The 23,334-nt window shown below is 39.6% G+C and overlaps 2 protein-coding genes across 9 annotated transcripts in view; one reads left to right on the top strand and one right to left on the bottom strand.

The window, feature by feature from the left end:
* The window catches only part of USP45 (ubiquitin specific peptidase 45), a 65,015-nt gene extending 52,718 nt beyond the window's left edge, over positions 1-12,297 (bottom strand). For 3 of the 8 annotated variants that reach the window (XM_060030183.1, XM_069541360.1, XM_060030191.2), the window contains exons 1-5: positions 12,282-12,297; positions 10,518-10,561; positions 7,337-7,446; positions 3,743-3,915; positions 2,388-2,491 (exon numbers count right to left, since the gene is read on the bottom strand). In XM_060030183.1, the coding sequence (XP_059886166.1) occupies positions 2,388-2,491; positions 3,743-3,915; positions 7,337-7,436 (377 nt within the window). In that variant the 5' untranslated portion in view covers positions 7,437-7,446; positions 10,518-10,561; positions 12,282-12,297. Of the gene's footprint in view, positions 1-2,387; positions 2,492-3,590; positions 3,712-3,742; positions 3,916-7,336; positions 7,447-10,517; positions 10,796-12,281 lie in introns of those variants that run through there. The other 5 variants (XM_069541359.1, XM_060030186.1, XM_060030184.1 and 2 more) reach the window with 5 other exon arrangements.
* Positions 12,298-16,268: 3,971 nt separating this feature from the next.
* On the top strand, positions 16,269-23,315 carry LOC132437038 (thiosulfate sulfurtransferase/rhodanese-like domain-containing protein 3). The gene is made up of 4 exons (XM_060030195.1): positions 16,269-16,418; positions 19,737-19,910; positions 20,007-20,166; positions 20,469-23,315. Exons 1-4 carry the CDS (start codon positions 16,346-16,348, stop codon positions 20,539-20,541), a joined length of 480 nt encoding a protein of 159 aa, XP_059886178.1. The 5' UTR covers positions 16,269-16,345; the 3' UTR covers positions 20,542-23,315.
* Positions 23,316-23,334: the final 19 nt, after the last annotated feature.

The raw sequence follows: 23,334 nt of genomic DNA, 5'->3' as shown, positions 1-23,334 counted from the left end.
ACATCACTCTGACTCATGTCAGATTGGATGGCATCAGGAATAGAGAGAGATCAGGGCAGATGCAGTGGATCTGGAGAGAAATGAACAGATGTATATTTTCAGGTAGAAGCAGTTAACGAATTGGATATAAAAGATAAGGAAGAGGAAAGGGAGAAGCTGATGTGGGTATGTCAGTGATTCTCAAACAGGAGCAATTTTGTCCCCCAGGGGACATTTGGCAGAATTGCGAAACATTTTTGGTTGTCACAACTGGGAAAGCTGCTACTGGCACCCAGTGGTTAGAGGCCAGAGCTAATCCTGTCCCCTCACAGGACAGTCCCCCTCACAACACAGAACTATCAACCCAAATGACAACAGTATTGAGACTGAGAAATCCTGGTCTAGATGAAACAAGATATCCTGTGAGCAGATAGTGTTTAAAGCTGGGTGGTGGATATAGAGGAATTCATTATACCATATGTTTACTTCTGTTAAAAGGTTGAAAAATAAAGTAAGATAAAAAGGGGAAGAAAACAACTGCCAGGCTCCTGGCTTAAATATTCAAGCGATGGAGGTTCCACTTACAGAGACAGAGAAGACTGGATGAGGTGTTTTATTTTGTTTGGAGTTTATTTGTGAAGAGGGGGTTAGAGAAGAGATTTTGAAAAGCACATTCCTTTTCAGAAAACTACCCTCCACTAAGTTTACTCATTAGTGCATATAGTTAATAAAGGTTTCTTCTATCTATTCTCATCTTAATGAGATCCAATGATCAAATAAGAACAGTGTTTGACCATATTGAAAGTGTTTTGTAAATGTAATGCATTATACCAACATGACCTTACATATTCACAATCTTTAAATTTCTATAAATGCATGTGACAAACCTGAATTTCTTTCTTTGAAAGAGAAGTAGTTCTATGGACCCCCAAATGTGACTTAAAATTATTTTCAGTATAATATAAATCTCACAAATCCATCTTACAAAACTCAATAAATTCACCATCCTTGTAACTCTATATAACTATGAAAGCAAAATTACAATTAAATATAAAATAAAATTTTAAAATAAATTTAAATAAAATTTAAAAAACAATTAAATTAAAACAACCCTAATTGATTACGCTAGGTAAGGCTTTTTTGCTGAAATTAAATCATGATTCATACCATAATCGGGGTCCTAAGAGCTACAACAGACGTTCCAATTCAGATTCACTTGAGATGAACCTATTTTACCAGGTGCCACTCAATTCTCCCACCATTTTTTTCTACTTCAGTGGTCCTCAAACTATGGTCCCAGGCCAGCAGCACTGGCAACACCTGGGAACTTGTTAGAAATGCAATTTCTCAGGCCCCACCCCAGAACTAGTAAATCAGAATCTCTAAGCCTGAGACCCAGCAATCTATTCCAACAAGCCTCCCAGTGATTCTGATACACCCTATCGCTGCAGACCACTGCTCTATTCAGACTACAGAGAAATGTTTATTGACCTGCCACACTGTGGGATCATACCCTTCTCCCTTGGCTCCAATGCTTCATTTACATATTAAGTTCTAGCAATTCTTTCCTCATTCACCCCAATTTTATTACTTGGGGCCAGCAACAAAAACACAAATGAAGCAGGCATCCAACCCTGTGGCTGAATTAAATTATATGATGATGGTCTCTCCTACAAACCAAAATATCCTTATATTAATTTTAGAACCCTGAAATGAAGCACAAAGTTAAAATATTTTTGTCTTAAAACTTGAAAACGCGTGAAAGTTCATCTGAATAACCCTAGGAGTCTATAAATTCATGAGAAAATTTTTGCTGTAAAATATAGGAAAAGCTTTTCAATACAGTGTCCAGTTAAACCACTGAAGCAGTGTGGTATGCTGGTAAGGGACTAAAGAATCAAAAAGACTTGTTTTAGTGCCTGGATCTTTACTTTGTAACCACAAAAAGGTAAATAAATGATACTCAGTGTCCTTACATATTAAATGAGGGAACTGGACTTAGTACCCAACCAGGCTTAAGTAGTAGAATCCCCTGAGAAGTTTTTACAAACTATCTATGCCTAGGCTTTCCTTGTCCCCTGCAGAGAATGGCCAACTGGCTTGACTGATTGAAGTACCTTCCTCCACTAGAACTCTGACATTCTAATTTAGCAAGTTCATTACCAAAAAGTCAACTAGCAACAATTTTTCTTTACTGTACAAAGAAAGTGTTAAAGAAAACTACAGGGATGACTAAATTTTTTACTTAAATTTTATATTCATGGATACTGTTAATTTTCTTAAATGATTCCATAGGTTGTGTTTAGGCTAAAAAGTATAAGCTGGTATATCATCTTTAAATATCATACCTTATAAAACTCAAAGACAGTTTTTATAGTGAACACAAGTACTAAGAAAATCTAACTTACCAAATGATCCATGTGCTCAGACTAATTATAATACAGTGTAACTCTGCTCTCCAGCTCTTGAAGTGCTTCAATGAATGCTGGCTTTCTGAGTTTTTACCACATCCCTAAAGATGAACAGAACACCCTTTGTATGATTTACATACACGTTTATTTCAAATTAATCAAAACTTAAATCATACTCAAACACACTAGAAGTTTTGTTTTGTTTTTAGTTTCAAGCAGGAGGGAAAAGCTTCAGAAAACAATAGGATTCTCATTAAATTCAATTTCTTGCAAAGAGGCTAACTTGCTTCTGTTACATAGAAAAACAGTCATGAGCCAAGTTAATTTCCATACCATTTAAAAGTGTACATACTCTCTGTCTGATGCATGGTGGGACACGGAGCATCCTCACAGGCCAGTGGTGCCCCTCCCCTATACACACATTTCCTAACACCCTACACACGTCCACCCAACTCCACTGAAAACTAGTGAGACTCAGACCAATCACAGTGACTTCCATCACCAGGTAAGTAAAGAAATGAGATTCAATTCCAGTCAACGTCCCATGAGGGACAGTCTAATGGATGTTTCTGGAAAAGTTTTATGTATTTTAAAAAAGAACACAGGGAAGGGATGTACTTTTTGCCTTCTTTCTGGCCTTTGGGGATTGCTGTGTGATACACTGTGCATGAAACGTCTTTTACCATCCTGAAACCATGAAACTGAGGATGGCACAGCAGAAAAATGGAAGAAATCTCAGTTTTTAATGTTCTTTCCATTGAAGCAAGTAACTTTAAGTGGCCCTACTTCTGGCTTTCTATGTGAGATAATAAAGATGCTTCTTATTCTAAAAAATACATATATACTTTTAATTTTATTTAAAAATTCCTTTATTAAAGATATCAATAGGTTCTACAACATTGTAAACCAACTATACTCCAGTTAAAAAAAAAAGATACCAATAGCTTCTAAGCTCTTAAGAGAAATTACTTTGCAAAAAAAAAAAAAAGAAAAGACAGAATAATCACTTTTCATAGAGAAAAAAATGAATCCAAAAACATTTTTTAAAAACCCCAAAACTTGGATCCATTTCCTAAGTAAATACAAATAAGTAAAGGCAGGACCACATATGAGAACTACTGCAAGTGGGCTGGATTCCCTTTCAAAGTATTTATAAACCACACATGATTAATTTCTGAACATACACACATTTTACTTTACCTTAAACATTTCTAAGCTCGGCCTTGGAGAGTTACATCTAAACACAGAATAAATTAATCTTAAGTTCTAAGCATGACCAACAGTCAGAGTTCACAGTAAGATTTAAGGAAAATATTTGAGACAAACTCTCACATAAAAGAGACTTTTCTCACCTGAAAACCACACTTGAGGCACAACCAAATATCAGAAGGAAGTACTGGCTGTCCATCATAGAATTTTCTTTCTTTTAAACATTCCAAGCAAACTGACCACAGATTCTCAACTATTGCTTTTTTCACATGATTCACACTGATAGCATGACTCACATGTTGGCAAGTGAAACCTACTGAATAAGACAAAAATTTGAACATTTCTTTGCTAAACCAAAGTGATACCATTAGCAAGCAAAAGTCAACAATATTAAAATGCTATAACTAAAAAGCTCAGAGATTCAAAAAACAAAATAACTCAAAAGGATACATACTGCATGATTCCATTTACAAAACATTTGTGAAATAACAAAATTATAGAGTTGGAGAACAGATTAGCAGTTGCCAGGGGCTTTAGATGGGGAGCAGTGGTGGGGCTATGAATAACTAGCACTCAAGGTGGTGATACTGTAATCAAGTATCTTGACTGGTGGTTATAGAAAGCTACATATGTAATTAAACTGCATACATACACACACACACACACACACACACACACACACAAGTGCATGTATATCTGGTGAAACCTGAATAAGCTCTAAGGATTGTACCGATGTCAGTTTCCTGGTTTTGATACTGTGCTACAGAAATACAAGATGTTACATCAGGAGAGACTGGATGAAGGTTGAATGGGACCTCCTTGTATACATGTTGTACCTTCCTGTAAATCTAAGATTAATTCAAAAATTAAAAGTTTAATAAATAAGATTATTTATTGAGCAGCTACTATGTATCAAGCATTTTGAGTGTATTTTCTTTCACTAAGATACACAAGTAAAATCTTCTCATGGGCTAGCTCTGCTATGATACTATTTTCACCATTGTTGTGAGAAAGAAAAGAGAAGAACAAACAAAGGCATAATTTGCAGGAACAAGAATTCTCAGAATTCTCCTTAATGACTATTTCCAAATAACAAATGATTTTGCATGGTCCTTCATTATCCTTTATAACAGATTCTTACTGTGTGCACTGTGTGGAGACAAATGGCCCAAATGAGCAAATATGTTTTTAATTTATCAAATAACCATATTCTTCTCTCAAGGGTTCAATAACACTTCCATTCCTCCCAAATACCTGAACACTTCAATTTCTAACCCTCAAATATCCCAAACACCAAATCTACAGCTATCTGCCAAAACCAAACAACAAAAGCAGAGGCTGAATACCTTGAAGAGGGAAACAAAAGGAGTATGTACATTTCAACTTTCTCCACTTCCCTTTCTGAATGCAAAGCATTCCTTTTCACTTACTGGTTAACTAGGGACTAGGCATTAGTTCCACTTCATTCTGAAGATAAAGAATGTGATTCCTGACAAATTACTTATAATAAATAGTTTCAACAAAAATAATATGTAAATCTGATAAAAGATTAAAACTTCTAATTTTACACCAAGAGTAAGTTATAAGAATAGACATAAAAGGAGTAATTCTGAAGTCCTATGTTTGAAAAGCAAGGATGCATGCCATTAAAAAAAGGGCTGCTCAGGGCAAGACCGACAAAACTGACCACACAAGTACAGGACCTAGAAATGGTTTACCAAATGTCATTGCTTTGAGTTTTTATATTTTAAAATTCTAAGGGAAAAATCATTCCACACACCTTCTATATCATCTCTGGCGTGGGATCTGGCCAGAGTAAAACTTAACCATTCTCTGATTCTACAATTTAGACTTATGAAACTGAAACTTAATAAATTCAGAGATAAGTGAATTCAAGATAAAAAAGCTTCTAGACCCCTAAATTAAATCTATTAGCTTTTAAATATCTCAACCATATATACTTTTTATAAGTAAATTCAAAAGTCTGAGGTTTTCCTACAAAAGCTAACCAGTGTTTAAACAGTATTCACTATCTTTTGTGGGGGGAAAATGTGAAAAATATCCTCTACGTTAATAAGTAAATTTCCTCAGTTTTCTGCAATTCATTTAATCATACAATTGTCTAAATTTCATTTGGCAAATAGGTCCTCTAGAGATTCCTATATAAAAATATAAAAATGTATTAAAGTCTAGAGTTGTTTCACATTAACAAATCAAAAACAATAATCAAAATCTCTATATTTTTTACTTTAAATATTAATAAAAATTTTACAAGGAGTCTTCCAGTTTGCAAATGGTGGCATAAAATTAACACTTCCCCTTTCTCCTCCCCAAAATTACCCAAGGGGAAAAAGAACAGAAAACAAAAATACAGAGTTCATTTTCAGAGAAACCAGGAGACAGCTGAAGCCCCAAGTCACAAATTAAGTGGAAAGCCTCCCACCTCAAAGCAGCAGAGATCAAACAGGGGTGCGCACAGAAGGAAGCAGAGAGAACACTGCAGCAGTAGATTTCACAGAGAACAAGGCATGCTTTGCAGACACAGAACAAAACCTAAATCTCTGTGCTGCAACAACAGCGGCAGGAGCACCCCTATATCCAATTTTGTTTTGAGAAGAATCGAAAGAAGGGGATTTCTCATTCACTAAGTGAAAAGAAAAAAGCAAGCCATAATTGCAGGGGACAGCCTTATCTCTATGGCAGTTGGAAAGAAGAGATAATTTGGATTCTGAAAAAAAACCCAGGGCTGCATAATCCTGGTGGCTGGAAAGAAGTAAAGCCTATATGAGCTCAAATTCAACAGTTAGGTCTCAACAGTGCTCTGGCCCTCCTTCTTACACAAATATTCTAAAACGAACTAGCCCAAGAAAAGCAACCCTACGTCAAAGAAAATCAAAGCCACAAATTCTTTGCTAAGATAATATAAGAAAAAGGAAGGAAGGAAAAGGAAAAATGGCAGAGCAATCGCTGCCACGCAATAAAACCACAAAAAAGAAGCAAACACTTTAGGCTCAGGTGGCAGAGCAACAGGAAGTGACTAGCAGGGTTTAGGATCAAAAAATAAATAAATAACACCACAAAAACGAATGCAAAATTAAAAAGAGTGTAAGGTGAAAGCAACACTGCTGAACACACAGTAAAATATAAAAATGAAAACAGCACGCAAAGGGAAAGGGAATAGGAGTTTTAGAGGATTTGAGAAAAAATGATACCTATGGAAGATAGGCAAAAGAGAGTTAACATAAGAATAATAAGAATCCCTGAAGAAACCTTATTAACAGAATAGAACAAATATTTAAAGACATAATTCAGACTTCCTTCAATACAGCAATCTATCCTGAAACATTATCCAAGTTAAAAACACTTAAAAATGGAAATAATATATTAAAAACCTCTTTTTAAATGGAGAACTGAACTGGTAAGTCAGTAAGGAAAATCCTCAGAAGCTAAAACCCAAGACGTGAGGCTAAAAAGAAAAGCAAGCCAGGAAGCTAGCAGCTCCCCAGGGTCATCTGCCAACCTCACTGGCTTGAGGGCTTGGTTTTCACAGCCAGGAGAAACAAACAACAACAAGATGCCAGTTCTAAGTCAAATATAAAATAAACAAAATCTCAATAAAAATGCCCACAGGATCTAGACAAGCTGATTTTAAAGTTCATGCAGAAAACAGTCATTAAAACATATATTATTATTTCTCTTCTGCAACACTATTCAGGATGCCAGACATCATAATTTACCAGCAATGTCATCTGAAGAGTCTTCATCATGAGCTATGGTAGGCCTTCTACTTCTTTTGGCTTTCTCAGGTAAAGCTTTGGATGGCTCTTTCACCCGCATCTGTTACTTACTGAAAAGGTTGGGGGTAAAAATACACATTAATCCTCAAAATTAAAACTATGTATTTTACTTAACGCATATTAAAATGGAAATGACTTCAAGTTTAACGGGCCGAGTAAATTAACAGAGGAGGAAGAAGGGAGCACCAGCTGAAACCAAAGAAATCTTTATTAAACCAATAAACTTTTTTTATACAAAAAGTCAAACTACATTTGACTTTTACCAACGGTTCCCTACATGTATGATGTCCAGGTGAATTAAAAAAACCTGAAGTGTACGCTGCTTCTGGTTCCTGTGCCTCCCTTGCCCTTTCTCTCGTTTCACCAGGTAGAAGACAGGCAGAGCTGCAAGAGCCGTAACGGGCCAGGGGTGGAGGCCTAGTGCCAAGCATAGCAGGGCCGCCCTTCCTGCACTGAGCGGCCCTGCACTGGGCGGCCCAGCACTGGACTACTTAAAGAGAAATACATTTCTACCTTTTTAAGCTCTTGCTTTTTTTTTTTTTTTTTTGCGGTACGCGGGCCTCTCACTGCTGTGGCCTATTCCGCCGCAGAGCACAGGCTCCGGACGCGCAGGCTCAGCGGCCATGGCTCACGCGCCCAGCCGCTCCGCGGCATGTGGGATCCTCCCGGACTGGGGCACGAACCCGTGTCCCCTGCATCGTCAGGCGTACTCTCAACCACTGCGCCACCAGGGAAGCCCAGCTCCTGCATTTTTTGTGAGTTTTTCCCCCACTTTTTTATTATGAAAAATTTTAGACTTCCAAGAAAGTTACAAGAACACGATAATGAACACCCATATACTATCTAGATTCCACATCTCAAATATCTTGCCCTATTGGTTTTATCTAAATATCAATGTGTATATAGACATATCTATACATGTATGTATGTTTGTTTGTTTTTGCTGAACTATTTAAAAGTAAGTTGCAGAGAGCACACATCCCTTAAGGCAGGGGTCCCCACCCCCTGGGCTGCTAACTGTCCACGACCTTTAGGAATCGGGCCACAGAGCAGGAGGTGAGTGGTGGGCGAACGAACGGAGCTTCATCTGCTGCTCCCCTTCGCTCGCATTACCGCCTAAACCATCCCCCTCTTACCATAGAAAAACTGTCTTCCACGAAACCGGTCCCTGCTGCCAAAAAGGCTGGGGACCACTGCCTTAAGGAGATTCTCCTATACCGTCCTATCATTATCACTTCTAAGAAAATTAACAGTAATTCCTTAATATCATCTCATATCCTATCATATTCTAATTTCTTCAGCTGACCCAAAGTATCATCTGTACTGGTTTTTTGAATAAGGATTTAATCAAGGTTTGCACTTTGTACTGGTTATGTCAGTTAGTATCTTTTAATCTACAACTGTTCTTCCCATAAGAAATGGAGAACTAATACTGTCTTACTTTCCTAAGACACTGGCTTTTTTAAAGAGATCAGGCCAGTACGTGAGTCAAACTGGAGATCTTGTTAAAATGTGGATAGCAAAGTGACTCAGAGACATATATATATATATATGTGTGTGTGTGTATATATATATATATATTCTTTTCCATTACGGTTTATCACAAGGAAAACTTTTTTTTTGGCTGCGATGGGTCTTTGTTGCTGCGCGCAGGCTTTCTCTAGTTGTGGTGAGTGGGGGCTACTCTTTGTTGCAGTGTGCGGGTTTCTCACTGCAGTGTGGGGAAGCAGTGTGGTGGCTTCTCTTGTGGAGCACGGGCTCTAAGCATATGGGCTTCAGTAGTTGTGGCACACGGACTCAGTATTTGTGGCACACTGGCTCTAGAGTGCAGGTTCAGTAGTTGTGGCGCATGGGCTTAGTTGCTCCGTGCTCCGCGGCATGTGGGATCTTCCCGGATCAGGGCTCAAACCCGTGTCCCCTGCATTGGCAGGCGGATTCTTAACCACGTGACACCAGGGAAGCTCCTCTAAATATATTTTTAAGAAATCCCTTCTATTTCTTAAAAACTCAAAGTTAATTCTAAAGATTTTAGATACAAGTTAATGCATTTTTTTAAACCACTATATCCTAAATCCTACCTAATACCATGCTACTCCATGGCTAAGCTATACTGTAATTTTTGTGGTTGTTTATTTGCTTTCATTGATCAAGGTGGAAGAATCTTTCAATTCAATAACAAATTCTGAATCCTGATTTAGTCATACTATGTTCCACATAAGGAAGCTTTTGAGTTTACCATTTTAAGAGCCATTTCCTTAAGTCCAAGGATCATCACTATTGAACAAGGCTGCAATAAATTAAGGCCTTAGGGGTTACAGAGATGCAGAAGGTCTCCAAGTTCCTTGACCACTTCATTTCTGACTGCCTTCACCCTCCAGACTGCCACATCCACTTATCCCTACAGTTCCACCTTGCAAAATCACTAATTCAAGTATTCTGTTCTCTGATCACAACTTCAAGTTTTGCCGGCTTGCTTCCATCAGCCACTCCAATACTCCTTTAGTGCCCAGGCTGACAAGAGGCTGCATCTCAACAAGTGCTTCCATGATCACTGTAGCAGGGAAGGGAGAAAGGGAAGTGGCAAATCGAGTGCTGGTTCTTAAAGTTTCACTTGCAAGTGTATTTTACTGGCCAAAGCAAGTCATATGGCCACACTTAGCTTCAAACAGACAAAAGGGGGAGGGGCACGGGGGGTAGTGTACAAAGAGTACAACCTTAACATGTACCCAGAAAGAACAGAATATGTGTGCACAGCCTTAATGACTTACCACACCACCCCTCTAACGGAACCCCAATCCTAGACAAATCCAATTAACCACCTTCTCCATGAATGCATCCAATCAGGCTGGAGAAAGTCTTGTAAGAAAGGAGATTGGGTCCACTAAATTCATAATCATGACCACAAACGGATCAAGACACCCCATTATCTACTACACCTTCTGGCCAACTCACTTACATACTCCTCACACAGCCTTCTGAAATCTTTTTCACTCTCCCAAACCTCCAACTCCTCCTCTCCCTACTCCTCCAAATTATCATCTGGTCTTCTACTTGATTGAGAGAAAAGAGATGTAATCAAATAGCAAATCGGATCTTTCTACCCCCCAATTTACAAACTTACCTCCAACTCTTTTAACTTGATGTCTTGGAAAGAGATAGGCGTAACTAAGAAAATCCAAGAAAAATGGCCCATGAGAAATTGGTCATATTTTTACACCCCCTGCACAGGTAAACTCTTGATAAAGATGAGCATTAACACATAGCTAATACTGGCAGAATAACCAAAAGAACAAGGTAGCTGACCTAGAATCTATAAAACACCTATGCCTTTTTTCAAAAACACTGAGTCATACTTAACTTGGCAATGTAGAGTCAATTTCCAGTGATTTTCTGACACATGTACATGTCTAAACATACAGAGCCATTTTGGATGGTAACCCACTATTTAGCAGTCACTTATCTGTATAGCTTTCTTCTTCAATTCCCCATTCAGGCAAAAAGAGACAAAATTAAAGTCCGATTATTGGAGCTTCAAATACTGTCTATCATCAATATTGTGTTTGGGGAGTTCCGAGACCACCCTCTCATTTGGAGATTTACTATAAGGACTCACAAAACCCAGCATATAGTTGTATTCATGGCTAACACTTATTACAGCAATGTAGTATGGACGTACAGCTTGATCATAATGAAAAAGACACAGGTGAAGTCTAGAGGAATCCAAGTGCAGGCTTCCTTATCGTTCTCTCCCTCCCAAGAGGGGTCACCACACTCTTCCCCCAATAAGTAAAATCCAGTAATGTCTATGAAACGTTTCTTCTCAGGGAAGCCCATTACAGACTCACTGGTGCAGATTTTTAGGGGGCTAGAAACTTCTGCATAAACCGTACCCTACAACATAAAACATGTTGTTCCCAGATGCCAAGCAAGCGCTAACCTTTCTAAGGACAGCAGTCTCAGGCACGCTATGTTAAGTGTTTTCAGCACAAATAAATTCTGGCCATTTTTCTCACGTGGTTTCCCAAACAAAACTTTCGTTTTCAACTTCCGCGTTTACCTACACCTGTCTTTTCTTTAATGTAGGATGTGCAACTGTTTACAAATGTTTAATTTTTTTAAAAGGCCGTGCACACAAAAGCCCATATTCTCAAAAAAGAAAAAAATCTTTTTTTCCCTACTCTTGGGCGATTATTTTCGGCGTGGATGCCGGGGGAGGGAAGAAAGAGACAAAACTCTCTTTTTAGAAGCTCAGAAACATGACCAGCACTTACATACTTTTTTGTGCATCGCACTCGGTTCTCAGCACTGAAGAGATACTAACCCACTTCATCCTCCCAACCACCAACCACCTTATGAGATAGGTTACTATTATTTCTCCCATTTTATACTTGAAACTGAGACACACAGTAGTTAGGTGACTTGCAGAAGCCAGGAGCCAGTAAGCTGTGGATGGAGATTTGGACCCAGGCAGTCCATCTCCAGGGTTCCTAATACTACACGATGCTGCCAGACACCCGCGGTAAGACTCGTCCTCTGGTCTCTAACAAAAACATCCCAAGTTTCTGAAGAGAAAATGCGCCGTGAGGATGAGCGCGGAAAGGAGGCCAGAAGGGTGCTGGGTCGTCGCGACCCTGGTCAAGGTGAGGCGGCTCCTCTCCCGCCCCACCTCGCCGGCTCCTCCCGCCGCAGCCCGGACACCCGGCCAGCCCGGCCACGCTCACGCGGCCCTCGGTGATCGCCTGGAGCCCCCAAGGATCGGGAAGGCGAGGGAGCGTGGGAGGGGCGGGGGGCGTTCTTTCCCAGGCCAGTCAAGCCACAAGGGCCCGGGGTTGTGGAAACGAAGACGGAGAAACTGCGGCGACCCCAGCACCGAGCCCCAACTCACCCTGCCAGGCCCGGCGGCCGCCTCTACAATCGGAAGAGACTGCGCCTGCGCGTCCGCCCCTCCCGCTGGCAGGGGCGGGGCCTCGTGTGCCCGCCCCCACGTTCAGTGGGTGGGCGGTTGGGGCCGCCCCTCGCGTGGCCGCGCACCCGGAGTTGGGCGTGGACGGGGAGGGGCCGACTCGCGTCGCGCCTGCGTCCTGTAAGTTTGCAGGTCTAGGTAGGCCCCGGCTAATCTTAGAAAAATGTTAAGTGGACTGTTAATTGGATCCTGATAGTGGCCTGGAGTTCGCGCAGCTGAGGTGTTCTTGGAGTCAGGATTAAGTCCCACTTGTTGCTGGACAGCGTGCCCGGACAGCCTCCGACTTCTCGCCGTCACATTCTTCTGTGCAATAAAATCACATCAGACATCATATATTTTCTTGTTTTTTCTCATTATTGTTGTCTTACCTGTCGTTCTCACTTTTTTAAAATTTTTTTAAAATTTATTTTTATTTATTTATTTTTGGCTGCATTGGGTCTTCATTGCTGCGCTCCGGCTTTCTCTAGTTGTGGCGAGTGGGGACTACTCTTCCTTGTGGTGCACGGGCTTCTCATTGCGGTGGCTTCTCTTGTTGCGGAGCTCGGGCTCTAGAGCACAGGCTCAGTAGTTGTGGCACACGGGCTTAGTTGTTCCCCGTCATGTGGGATCTTCCCGGACCAGGGCTTGAGCCTGTGTCCCCTGCATTGGCAGGTGGATTCTTAACCACTGCACCACCAGGGAATTCCTTCACTTCTTTATTAGAAAATTTCCTGACCTATACCTAGACCTCTTCGAAGCTCGATTACCCGTTAAACTGGTTTGCACTTTGCATCTGTTTAGTAAAAGTAATTGGTTGAAAAATACTTTGTTTGAATGATATTGCAGACATCAACACTAGTTACAGATAAACTCTACGATTCTTGTAATCTTTCACAATTCTTCAGCCAGGGGACAGGTGTGGCCTTACGGAAAGAGCCTTGGATTCCTATTTGATAGATTCTTCAAAGGAAGGAAATTATTTTTAAATGGTACCTAGTAAGTATATTTTTAGTGCTATTGCAAAGACATTATGACAAAACATCAAATAGAAATATAAATGTGCTTAAGGTCAGCTCTGTATACATTTCAAATAATGTTAAGTATCTTAATTTTACCGTCATTGTTCTGTCTGAAAATGTATGGAATACTTTGCTAAGCTATAGGCTATACATATATTAAGTTTTATCGTGTATTTTAAAAGATACATTCTTTATTATAAAAGTAATACATGAAAGTTTCACATAAAGTTCCTCACCTTTTCCTCCTTCCCTCATTCCCATTTGCTTTCCTCAGAGGTAACATTTCCTCTTCTCTATTTTCTGTTTCTTGTGTATAGTTTCAGGAATTGTCTTTGCACGTACAATATGCCTTTGTACTACATTTTTATATGATTACCATTTGTTACAAGAGAACACAGTCAGGTTAAATTACGGTCTATTTTCTATTCTACAACTTGATTTTTTTTCACTTGATCGTATATCTTGGACATATCTCCACACCAGCCTCATTCTTTTTACTTGTTGCTTAGAACTCCAGTGAATGGATGTATCATTTTTTCCCAATCAGTCCCCTGTTAATGTACATTTATCTTTGCCTACTTGTGCAGATATTTTCAGTAGATAAACTATTGGCGGTGAAAATGCTGAGTCAACAGATGCTCAAGGGCTTCCCTGGTTGCACAGTGGTTAAGAATCCGCCTGCCAATGCAGGGAACACGGGTTCGAGCCCTGGTCCGGGAAGATCCCACATGCCGCGGAGCAACTAAGCCCGTGCGCCACAACTACTGAGCCTGCGCTCTAGAGCCCGCGAGCCACAACTACTAAGCCCGCGTGCCTAGAGCCCGTGCTCCGCAACAAGAGAAGCCAACGCAATGAGAAGCCCACGCACCGCAACGAACAGTAGCCCCCACTCGCTACAACTAGAGAAAGCCCGCGCGCAGCAACGAAGACCCAACATAGCCAAAAATAAATAAATTAAATAAATAAATTTTTAAAAAAAGATGTTCAAGTTTTGATAAACTTTTGGAAAAAACGTTGCATGAAAGGCAATACATTTCCTAATTCTTCATTTGATTTGTCTAAAATCTGCAGGCTTGATGTGGATTTAGAAAGAAATGGGAAAAATCCCAAGTCTCTTAAAAATCCTCTCCTTTCCAATTGTCTTTCACTTGCATTGTGGTGAAAAATAAAATGAGTTGTTTGATAATTAATGACTCATATCAACTCATCACTAGTAGACCTTTCCCAGAAAACATTACATTATTTCTCTGCCTTTCATTCCACTTCAAGCCTTACTTCCCTTGGTCACACTTACTCTGAAGGAAGAACTTGGACATTTGTCCAAGGAGCAATGATCAGTACTCCTGTTTGACAAGATCTTTTTGCTCTAAGCCCTCTTTAATAAACCAAGTTTGGCACTGTGCTAGTTATAGGAGGACACATTCATCTTTTCAGAAAAAGAAATCCTACAGAAAAATATTTCTCAAATAATCAGTCATGAACACTTGAAAAGAATTGTTTAGTAATATGTGCTCTTGCAAAAGTGTAAATTAGATTAAATGTGATTCATTGAGGCCAAGTACATTGTTTCCATATCTGTGTCCATACTACCTGTGGTTTATGATGTGGATGCCACAGAGAGTACATGAATCTACAATATTTAATGACATCTTAGTTCAAAGTCAATCCACAAAGTAGATTACACAGAGACTATGGTTAAACGTCAAATGACTTGGAAAACATAACTGTAAATGTTTTCATTGGTATAGAAATCTGAAGTCATTTTTTTATTAAATTATTGAAAGCTGAATAATTTAAAAGTGCATGCTTAATGAAATTATTCCTTGAACACATACTTTAATAATGCCATTTGGAAACTAATTTTTAAAAATTTCACTGTGAATCCATTTGCAGTTAAATATGGCTTTCATTATCCTTGGGAACCAAATTGAGAATAAATTAAAAATAAGGTAATGAACCCAGTTGAGAATAAAGTAAAAACAAGGTAATAAGAAACTTTATATGCTGTAGGCTGAATATGCTCCCTCCACAACCACACACCAAGGTGTTCTAATTCCTGGAACCTATGAATATGTTACCTTACATGGCAAAAGGATTTTGTGCATATGATTAAATCAGGATTATCCCAGTGGTCCCAGTGTAATCACAAAGGTCCTTATGAGAGGGAGGCAGAAGGGTGAGAGGAAGAGAAGAGGATGTGACAGCACAAGCAGAGGTCGGAATTAGAGATCTGAAGATGCCAAACTGTTGGCTTTGAAGATGGGGAAATGGACCAATAGCCAAGGAATGCAGGCAGCCTCTCCTAGATGGAAAAGTTTAAGTACAGAAATTCTCCCCTACAGCCTTCAGAAGGAACACAGGCTTGCTGACACCTTAATTTTAGCCTAGTGACTTCTGACCTTCAAAACTGTACATAATAAATTTGTGTTGTTTTAAGTCAATAAGTTTGTGGTATAGTAGCAATTGGAAACTAACACATTTTATAAATTAGTTGGACCTGACTCTGAGTTATCATCAAATATAGTCAAATATCATCATGTTGGGGGGAAAAGATGACAGCATGAGATTAATACTGACATCAGTTGAACCAGCTATGGGAGTGAAGAGCAATTCTTAGAAAAGTGCACATGTGCTTTGCTTTAATTCAATGCATGAGAATCCTGTTATGAAGTAAATTGGAGAAATTTATTTACTTTATATATTTAAATACTATCTTTGTTATATTCTCTTGTCACTTTTAAACTTTGTCTCTCCTTAAAAAAATAATAATCATAAACAAAAAAGCAAACCCAACCCTTAATTTCTTACCAGGCAGTTTTACAGCAGGGCACGTTTCCGTCCGCGATTACTCCTAGTGGCACTACCCGGTTCGGCCGGAGCCTGGCTGGAGGGCGCTCGAGAGCCCGGCGCGGTTCGCCGGGCGGCGGGGGGAGGAGGAGGAGGACCAGGAGGAGGAAGTGGTTAGTAGCCCCGAGGCTCGATCCGGAGATGAGGCTGCTGCAACTATTGCACTTGAGTGGGCGCCTGGCGATCCTCGGGTCCGCAGAGACTGCGCTCTGGGGTGAGCTCGGGGTTCCCGGGGAAAGGGAGAACGCCTAACCTCGGGCCCCTGAGAAGGGATGGCGTTGGTGAGGGTGATCGCTTCTTTTTTAAAGGCTTCCAGTTAAAAGTCAGACCCAGGGCTTCCCTGGTGGCGCAGTGGTTGAGAGTGCGCCTGCCGATTCAGGGGACACGGGTTTGTGCCCCGGTCTGGGAAGATCCCACATGCCGCGGAGCGGCTGGGCCCGTGAGCCATGGCCGCTGAGCCTGCGCGTCCGGAGCCTGTGCTCCGCAGCGGGAGAGGCCACAGCAGTGAGAGGCCCGCGTACCGCAAAAAGAAAAAAAAAAAAAAAGTCAGACCCAGTACACTTGGCACCTGGGAATGTAACACCCACTTGCAGTTCTTGTTCCTTCAGATTCCGGGCTACTGGGGTTGCTCTCGGGGTACGCACGGAGAGGGAGAGGGGCAAACGTTGCTCCAGGGAGCTCGCGTGGGAAGGCAGTTATAAATGTATGGGTGCTTGACTGAGCAATGAAGGTCAGTTCGCGACTCAGAGAAGTGAGCTCAGTGGCCAGTTCCTGCCGGGGAGAGTTGCAATGAGGAGCCCAGTCTTGCGAGTTATACTTGTGACCCACTAGAGGGCAGCACTCATGGGCTTATGAAACCTACAGTTGCCACGTTAGGGCTGTAATAGTACCACCCCTAATTTTACAGCTGGCGAAACAGAAGCCAGAGAAGCGAAGGTGGTCAGTGGAGGAGGTGGGTCTAGAACCCAGAGCAGGCCTCCAGTCCCTTCTCTTTGCTTTACGTGCTGCCTCTCCTTTAGCAACAACCTTTGTGGATAAAGATACAGGGGCCCCAGCGTAACACTTTCTCCCCGCCCCGCCCCAGTTATTCCATTTTAACTCTTGGTACAGCCTCTGTAGTTGAAGAGGTGTCATTCCTGCAAATTCTGTTATTTGGTTTTACCTTTAATCAGCAATCATTTATTGAGCTCCTAATCTGCCAGACGTCCTGCTGGGGATACAGTTTACGTCACCATTTTGGGGTTAGACACACACAAACCATCACCACACACAGCCCAGTCGAATGAGACTGCAATGGAAAGGACTGAGTTGGAGAAGGTGTTAGAGAAAAGGTGCCTGTTTCATTTAAAAAATTCTACTTGTAATACATGATTATATTCTCATTATATTAAAACAAACAATAAAGCACAGCATGAGTCCCCTTTATGCACTCTCCCCAGATATGAGTATACATAAATATATGTACACATGAAAATACTATGTGTGTTAATATATATAATAGATTAGTATATATATGGATATCTATAGTATCTATCTCTCTGTATATATACTATACACCATAGATATATATATACACTATATACTATAGATACCTATATATAATGTGATCTACACTGTGCTTGCTTTTCTGTAATTTTTTTCTCACCTAGGTATTCAGAAGCTTTCTACGGCAGCACATATAACTCTTTTAACCACTGCATATATCCCCTACTATGAATTACCACAGTTTATTTAACTAGTCCCTTATTGATGGATATTTTGGTTTCCAAGTTTTTTGCTATTATAAAAAGTTCTCAATAATTATCATTGTACATGCTTCTTTGTGCATATGTACAAGTATTTTACAAAAATAGATACCTAGAAGTGGAATTGTTGTATCAAAGGGGAGGTGACAAGTGACATTTAACAGGGTCATAAAAGAGACTTAGAGTATGAGACTTAGACTTAGAGAGAGAAAGGTATTCCCTTCAGAGGGAACAATGTCCATAAATCACGAAGGAAATGTGAAAATAGATATTTATTGTGCACTGTATAGAGTATTTAAACCTATACAGTGCACTGTATAGAGTATTTAAACCTAAACCACAGCAACTCTAAAAGGTTAAATAATATTATTCGATTTTACAAATAAGAAGCAAAGTACCAGAGAGTTTAAGTAATCTGCCCAGGGTCACAGAGCCAAGTGGGCAAGCCAGGATTTGAACCTAGGTTTATCTGACTCTAAAATTCCTGCTCTTTCCACTATAAAAATGAGATTAGAGCACATGTATACTTTTTATGTTGCTGGAGGGTAGGATAATTGGGGCAGAGAAGGAATGAGGAGGAGGTTTGGTAAGTTATGTTGGTAAGGGGGGGGGGTTGAAGGACATTATAGAACATACTAAGAAGCTTGGACTGTGAATCCTGTAATGTAGGCTGTAGGGAGTAACCAGGTGAGGTTGGATCTACCAGTGTGGAAACAGCAAAATTGGAGTTTATTCAAAGTTTAAGCTCAAAAAGTGAAAATTAGGTATAGCGTGTATTACTCTTGAAAACCCCAAAAGAGAACCACACATCATCTCTCAGTGTTTCCCAAACAGCCAGTTTTTCTCACTGTAGGAGCAGTCCACTGTTTCTTTGGTTGAGCATCAGATGAAGTGGTTAATTTACAAGTGGAAGCCATGTTGTACAAAAACACACACACACTATAGCTTTAAATAATTAGTGTGGAGTACAGACTCATACCGTGAGAGGCTTGGGGGAACTGAGACTCATCAAGGGACCATGCTTGGGACTTCCCTGGTGGTCCAGTGGCTAAGACTCCGCGCTCCCAACGCAGGGGGCCTGGGTTTGATCCCTGGTCAGGGAACTAGATCCCACATACCGCAACTAAAGATCCCGCATGCTGTAACGAAGATCCCACGTGCCACAACTAAAAAAAGATTCTGCATGCCGCAGTGAAGATCCCGCAGGCGGCAATGAAGATCCCGCCTGCCACAACTAAGACCCAGTGCAGCCAAATAAATAAATAAATATTTTTTTAAAGGGACCATGCTTGCTTCAGGCTTTTGCTTACCAAGTGGAAAGGCAGGAAATCCAGTCTTACTGATTACTCTTCCTGTTCTCCACACCTCCCCCCCACCCCACTCCTTGCTGAATTAGAGAAAGTTATACGTCGGTTTAATATGACTCTACTATACAAGAAAAACTTAGATTAGGGTAAGATTTACAAACTATTTGCAAAATTCAGTTACCAAATGTTGAATGTGTATTTATAAACTCTCCCTCCAATTAAAGGGCTTGGAGAGAGTAGAATATTGGAGGTGGCCCAAGACCAGCCATAAGTATGCAGGGCAGGAGGATAGGGCTGCATCTTATACTGTTCAGTCAGGCTGTATGCAAAATATATACATTGATTATACAGTTTAGTAAAGTCAAAAGATCAATATGGTTAGCTGACCGGAACAATGGGGAAAATTCCTTTGACCTACTCTTTCCAGCTATTAATAGAGATGTCATTTTGAAAGTACCTAAATTATTTTATTCTTTCCAGGTTTGAAGTCACTAAAAGGAAGCTGCAACAATTTTTGTACTGCTATTTGTAAAGATGTCACTTATATGGAACTTAAAAACCTCTTGGAGTCCAAAAAAATTATGTTAATTGATGTTAGAGAACCATGGGAAATTCTTGAGTATGGAAAAATCCCCGGGTCTGTCAATATACCATGTAAGTGACATGTGTCTTAACTGATTCATTAGAAATATATATCCAGTAACTGACTGTATCTAAAATTTAATCGAAATTCTTAACATTTTCTTTCAGTGGATAACGTAGATGAAGCTCTACAGATGAATCCAAAAGACTTCAAAGAGAAGTACAATGAAGTAAAGCCATCCAAATCTGACAGTCTAGTGTTTTCTTGTTTAGCTGGAGTGAGAAGCAAGAAAGCTAGGGACACAGCAATATCTCTGGGCTTTAACAGGTGTGTAGATGAAGGATAAAAATGGGTTTAAGAGTACGTATTGCAGTATTTCATGAGTATATTTTTATTGGCCTACTGAAGAATTTCTTATAATTGCTATGTTAGCAATGGCAGGATAGACTATAGACTCTTATAGACTGAGTCTCTACTTTTCATCCTACAATCTTTCAAATAGGCTCAAAGTCTAAATAGTATGGTGAGAAGCCATTGCATCTCTAAATCTCTAAATTTCTTATCTCTAAAGTTCCTATGAACCTTGTGCTGTAAAGCAGGAGAACTAATTATTTGATGTATGTTTTTAGTGCTCAACACTATGCTGGAGGATGGAAGGAATGGGCAACCTATGAATTTTCGGAGAAGAAACAAGGAAATTGAATTTTGGCATACAAGCAGGCCCTTTCCTTGTGTACGGGCAGCCTAGGATAGTGGAATAAGCAAAAGAATCAAAATGTAGCCCTGGAACCACTGGTTAATGGGAAGGGGACTTTGTGTAAGTCAATTATTTGTTGAATCTTTTTCTCACCTATAAATTGGGAATACCACTCCCCCCTGCCTACTTCCAAAGGCTAATGAGGCTTGCTATAATGTATGTGACTTGCCATGGAAACATAAGGGTTGGGATTCTAAAAATTAATTTTTAAATAGTTTAGTATAGTTCAATAGTATTCCAAAAGACCTGGTTACTTGTACTACCTAATCATAATGTGTGACCACTTCTGTTAATATAGTGCCTATACTCTTCAAAGAGGCTATGAACTAGACCAGTCAATTAAGACTTAACCTTAAAACACCAAGAATCTGGGGTGCAGAAGAGTAGGTGAAATATGAACAATGAAAATACAACATTAGCAATATCCAAAGACTTATGGCACTGTGACCAGCATGGTAGTGATATAATTTGCAGTTTAAAAAAGTAATATGATCTATGGGGAAAGTAATCAGAACAGTGGTTGCTTCTGTTGAAGGAAGGAAATTAACAGGAAAATCAAGGAGGAAAATTTCTAGGGTGATGGAAGTGCTCTATATCTTGATTGAGGTGTTGGTACTGAGGTATATACATTTACCAAAACTCATTGAACACTTTAAAACTATACATTATCTGTAATTACATCTCAATTAAAAATAATGAAAATAGAAAAAAAGTTTAAATGCAAATGACTCCCACTAGCATAAGTATATTTCTTTGGAATGTTAAGTCCTACACTTGTTAGTACACTAGTGCACTGGTGAGTGGTAAAACAAATTTGTGCTTTCTTCCATCCATGTCTCTTCAGACCCATCTGTTTTTACTCTCATTTATACAGTCATTCAGAACATGTAAGGCCTGGCAAGTAAACTATAAGGACTTGGTTTTGTCCTAAATGACTTAAGCCATTGGAGAATCTGTGGTAGGTATGTGATATTATCACCTTGAACTTCTATTTCTGATATGTCAGTCTAGTTTCTAGCAAACTCCCTACAAGAACTAGAAAAGCTGGAAAATACACATAATACAGACACAGACACAGACACAGACACAGACACACACACACACACACACTTTTCAATGTTGGTCCATCCTCTACAGCTTTCCTTCTCCCAGGATCATGACTCTTCAAATCCTCGCTGTCTTTGTAATTCTTTCATGCCTTTAAACAAATTTTATTTATATATTTATATAAACAAATATTACTAGGGCATATATATTAAGGAAGTGAGGATCTGAAGAGCCACAAGCTCACAGAGAAGAAAAGCTATAGACAGTGAACCACCATTGAAGTACTGGGCCCAACCAGGAACAGGTAAATACACCAGGGTATAGAGTCTGGGGAAACACACCAGGCTTTTCCAGAAAGACAAAAAATATTCTAAAAGAAAGGAAATACTAAAGAACACAACATTATCTATGTATATGTAATATATACTGAATATGAGTTTAACAAAAATTATGCAATTAAATTGGGAGGATGATGGGAGTATAAGTCCCAGGGTAGAACAAGTTTGGGGGCGGGGAGGGGTGGGAGCTGGAAGTGGAGAGCAGGTGTGTGAGAAAGTAAAATCTTCATCTTCCAGAGTAGGAACTTAAGAGATAATATTTACAAGTAAAAAAAAAAAAAAAAAGCAAAAGCAAAAAAAAGGAAACTGGAGGGTAAGCAGAAGAAGAGTACAGTAAAGTGTTTAAGAGCCTGGGACCTGCAGCCCAGATGCCCAGGTTTTAATAAGATTCTAATCCAAGCTCTTGTCACTTACTTGTGACTGGGTAAGTTACTTAACCTTCTGTTCCTGAGTTTCCTCATCTCTGAAATGATTGTTCTGAGAATTAAATGACTTCATAATGTAGAGAGCTTGGAATATACTTGTCACATAATAAGTGCTCAATAAATGCTATAATTATAAGCTTGTTACTTGGAAGTGTGGAAGTAACACAACAGCAGAGAAATGACTTAATAGTTGCTCTGGGGAGCAGGAATAAGAAGCAGGGAAAATGGGACTGGGACCTAACATCTCCCTTATGTCTTATAGCAACACTGTCCAAAAGAATTATGATGCAAGCCGTTATGTGATTTTTAGGTTTCTTACACTTAAGTAAAATAGGTGAAATTAATTTGAATACTGTTTTATTTAGTCCTATGTATCTAAAAAATCATCATTTAAAACATGTAATCAATATAAACAAATTAGATATTTTACATTCTTTTGTTTTGTACCAAGTATTGAAATCCAGTGTGTGTTTTTACATTTATAGCACATTGCAATTCAGACTAGCCACATTTTTAGTGTTCCATAGCCACGTGTGGCTAGTGGCTATCTCACTGGACAGTGCAGCCTGTGGTAATATTTGATGTTTAGAAAGAACACACATCATCAATGGCTGCTAAATCACAGAAAGAGACAACCAGCCATTATATGCCTCCTGATAGGAGATACTTTATACAGTAGTCTATAATGGAAAAAAAAAAATTTGAGCCTGAACCTGATCAAGCTTTTGCATTCAATTACCAATTTATAGAAATACAGAGAAGAAAAGAACATGTTAAGTAGCACCTCAAGGATACACTCAGCAAAATACATATGGTGGGAAATTCTTAGTGGACAAGCAAACCAAAATGGGGAATTTTTTAAATGAAATAAAGGAGAAATCCATGAATTTTAAAAGATTTATCAATGAATTGCATGTGTGGTCTTTAT

This window comes from Delphinus delphis, chromosome 14 (genome assembly GCF_949987515.2).
Source record: "Delphinus delphis chromosome 14, mDelDel1.2, whole genome shotgun sequence".
Taxonomy (NCBI): Eukaryota; Metazoa; Chordata; class Mammalia; order Artiodactyla; family Delphinidae; genus Delphinus; species Delphinus delphis.
This window is presented reverse-complemented; position numbering and strand designations above follow the sequence as displayed.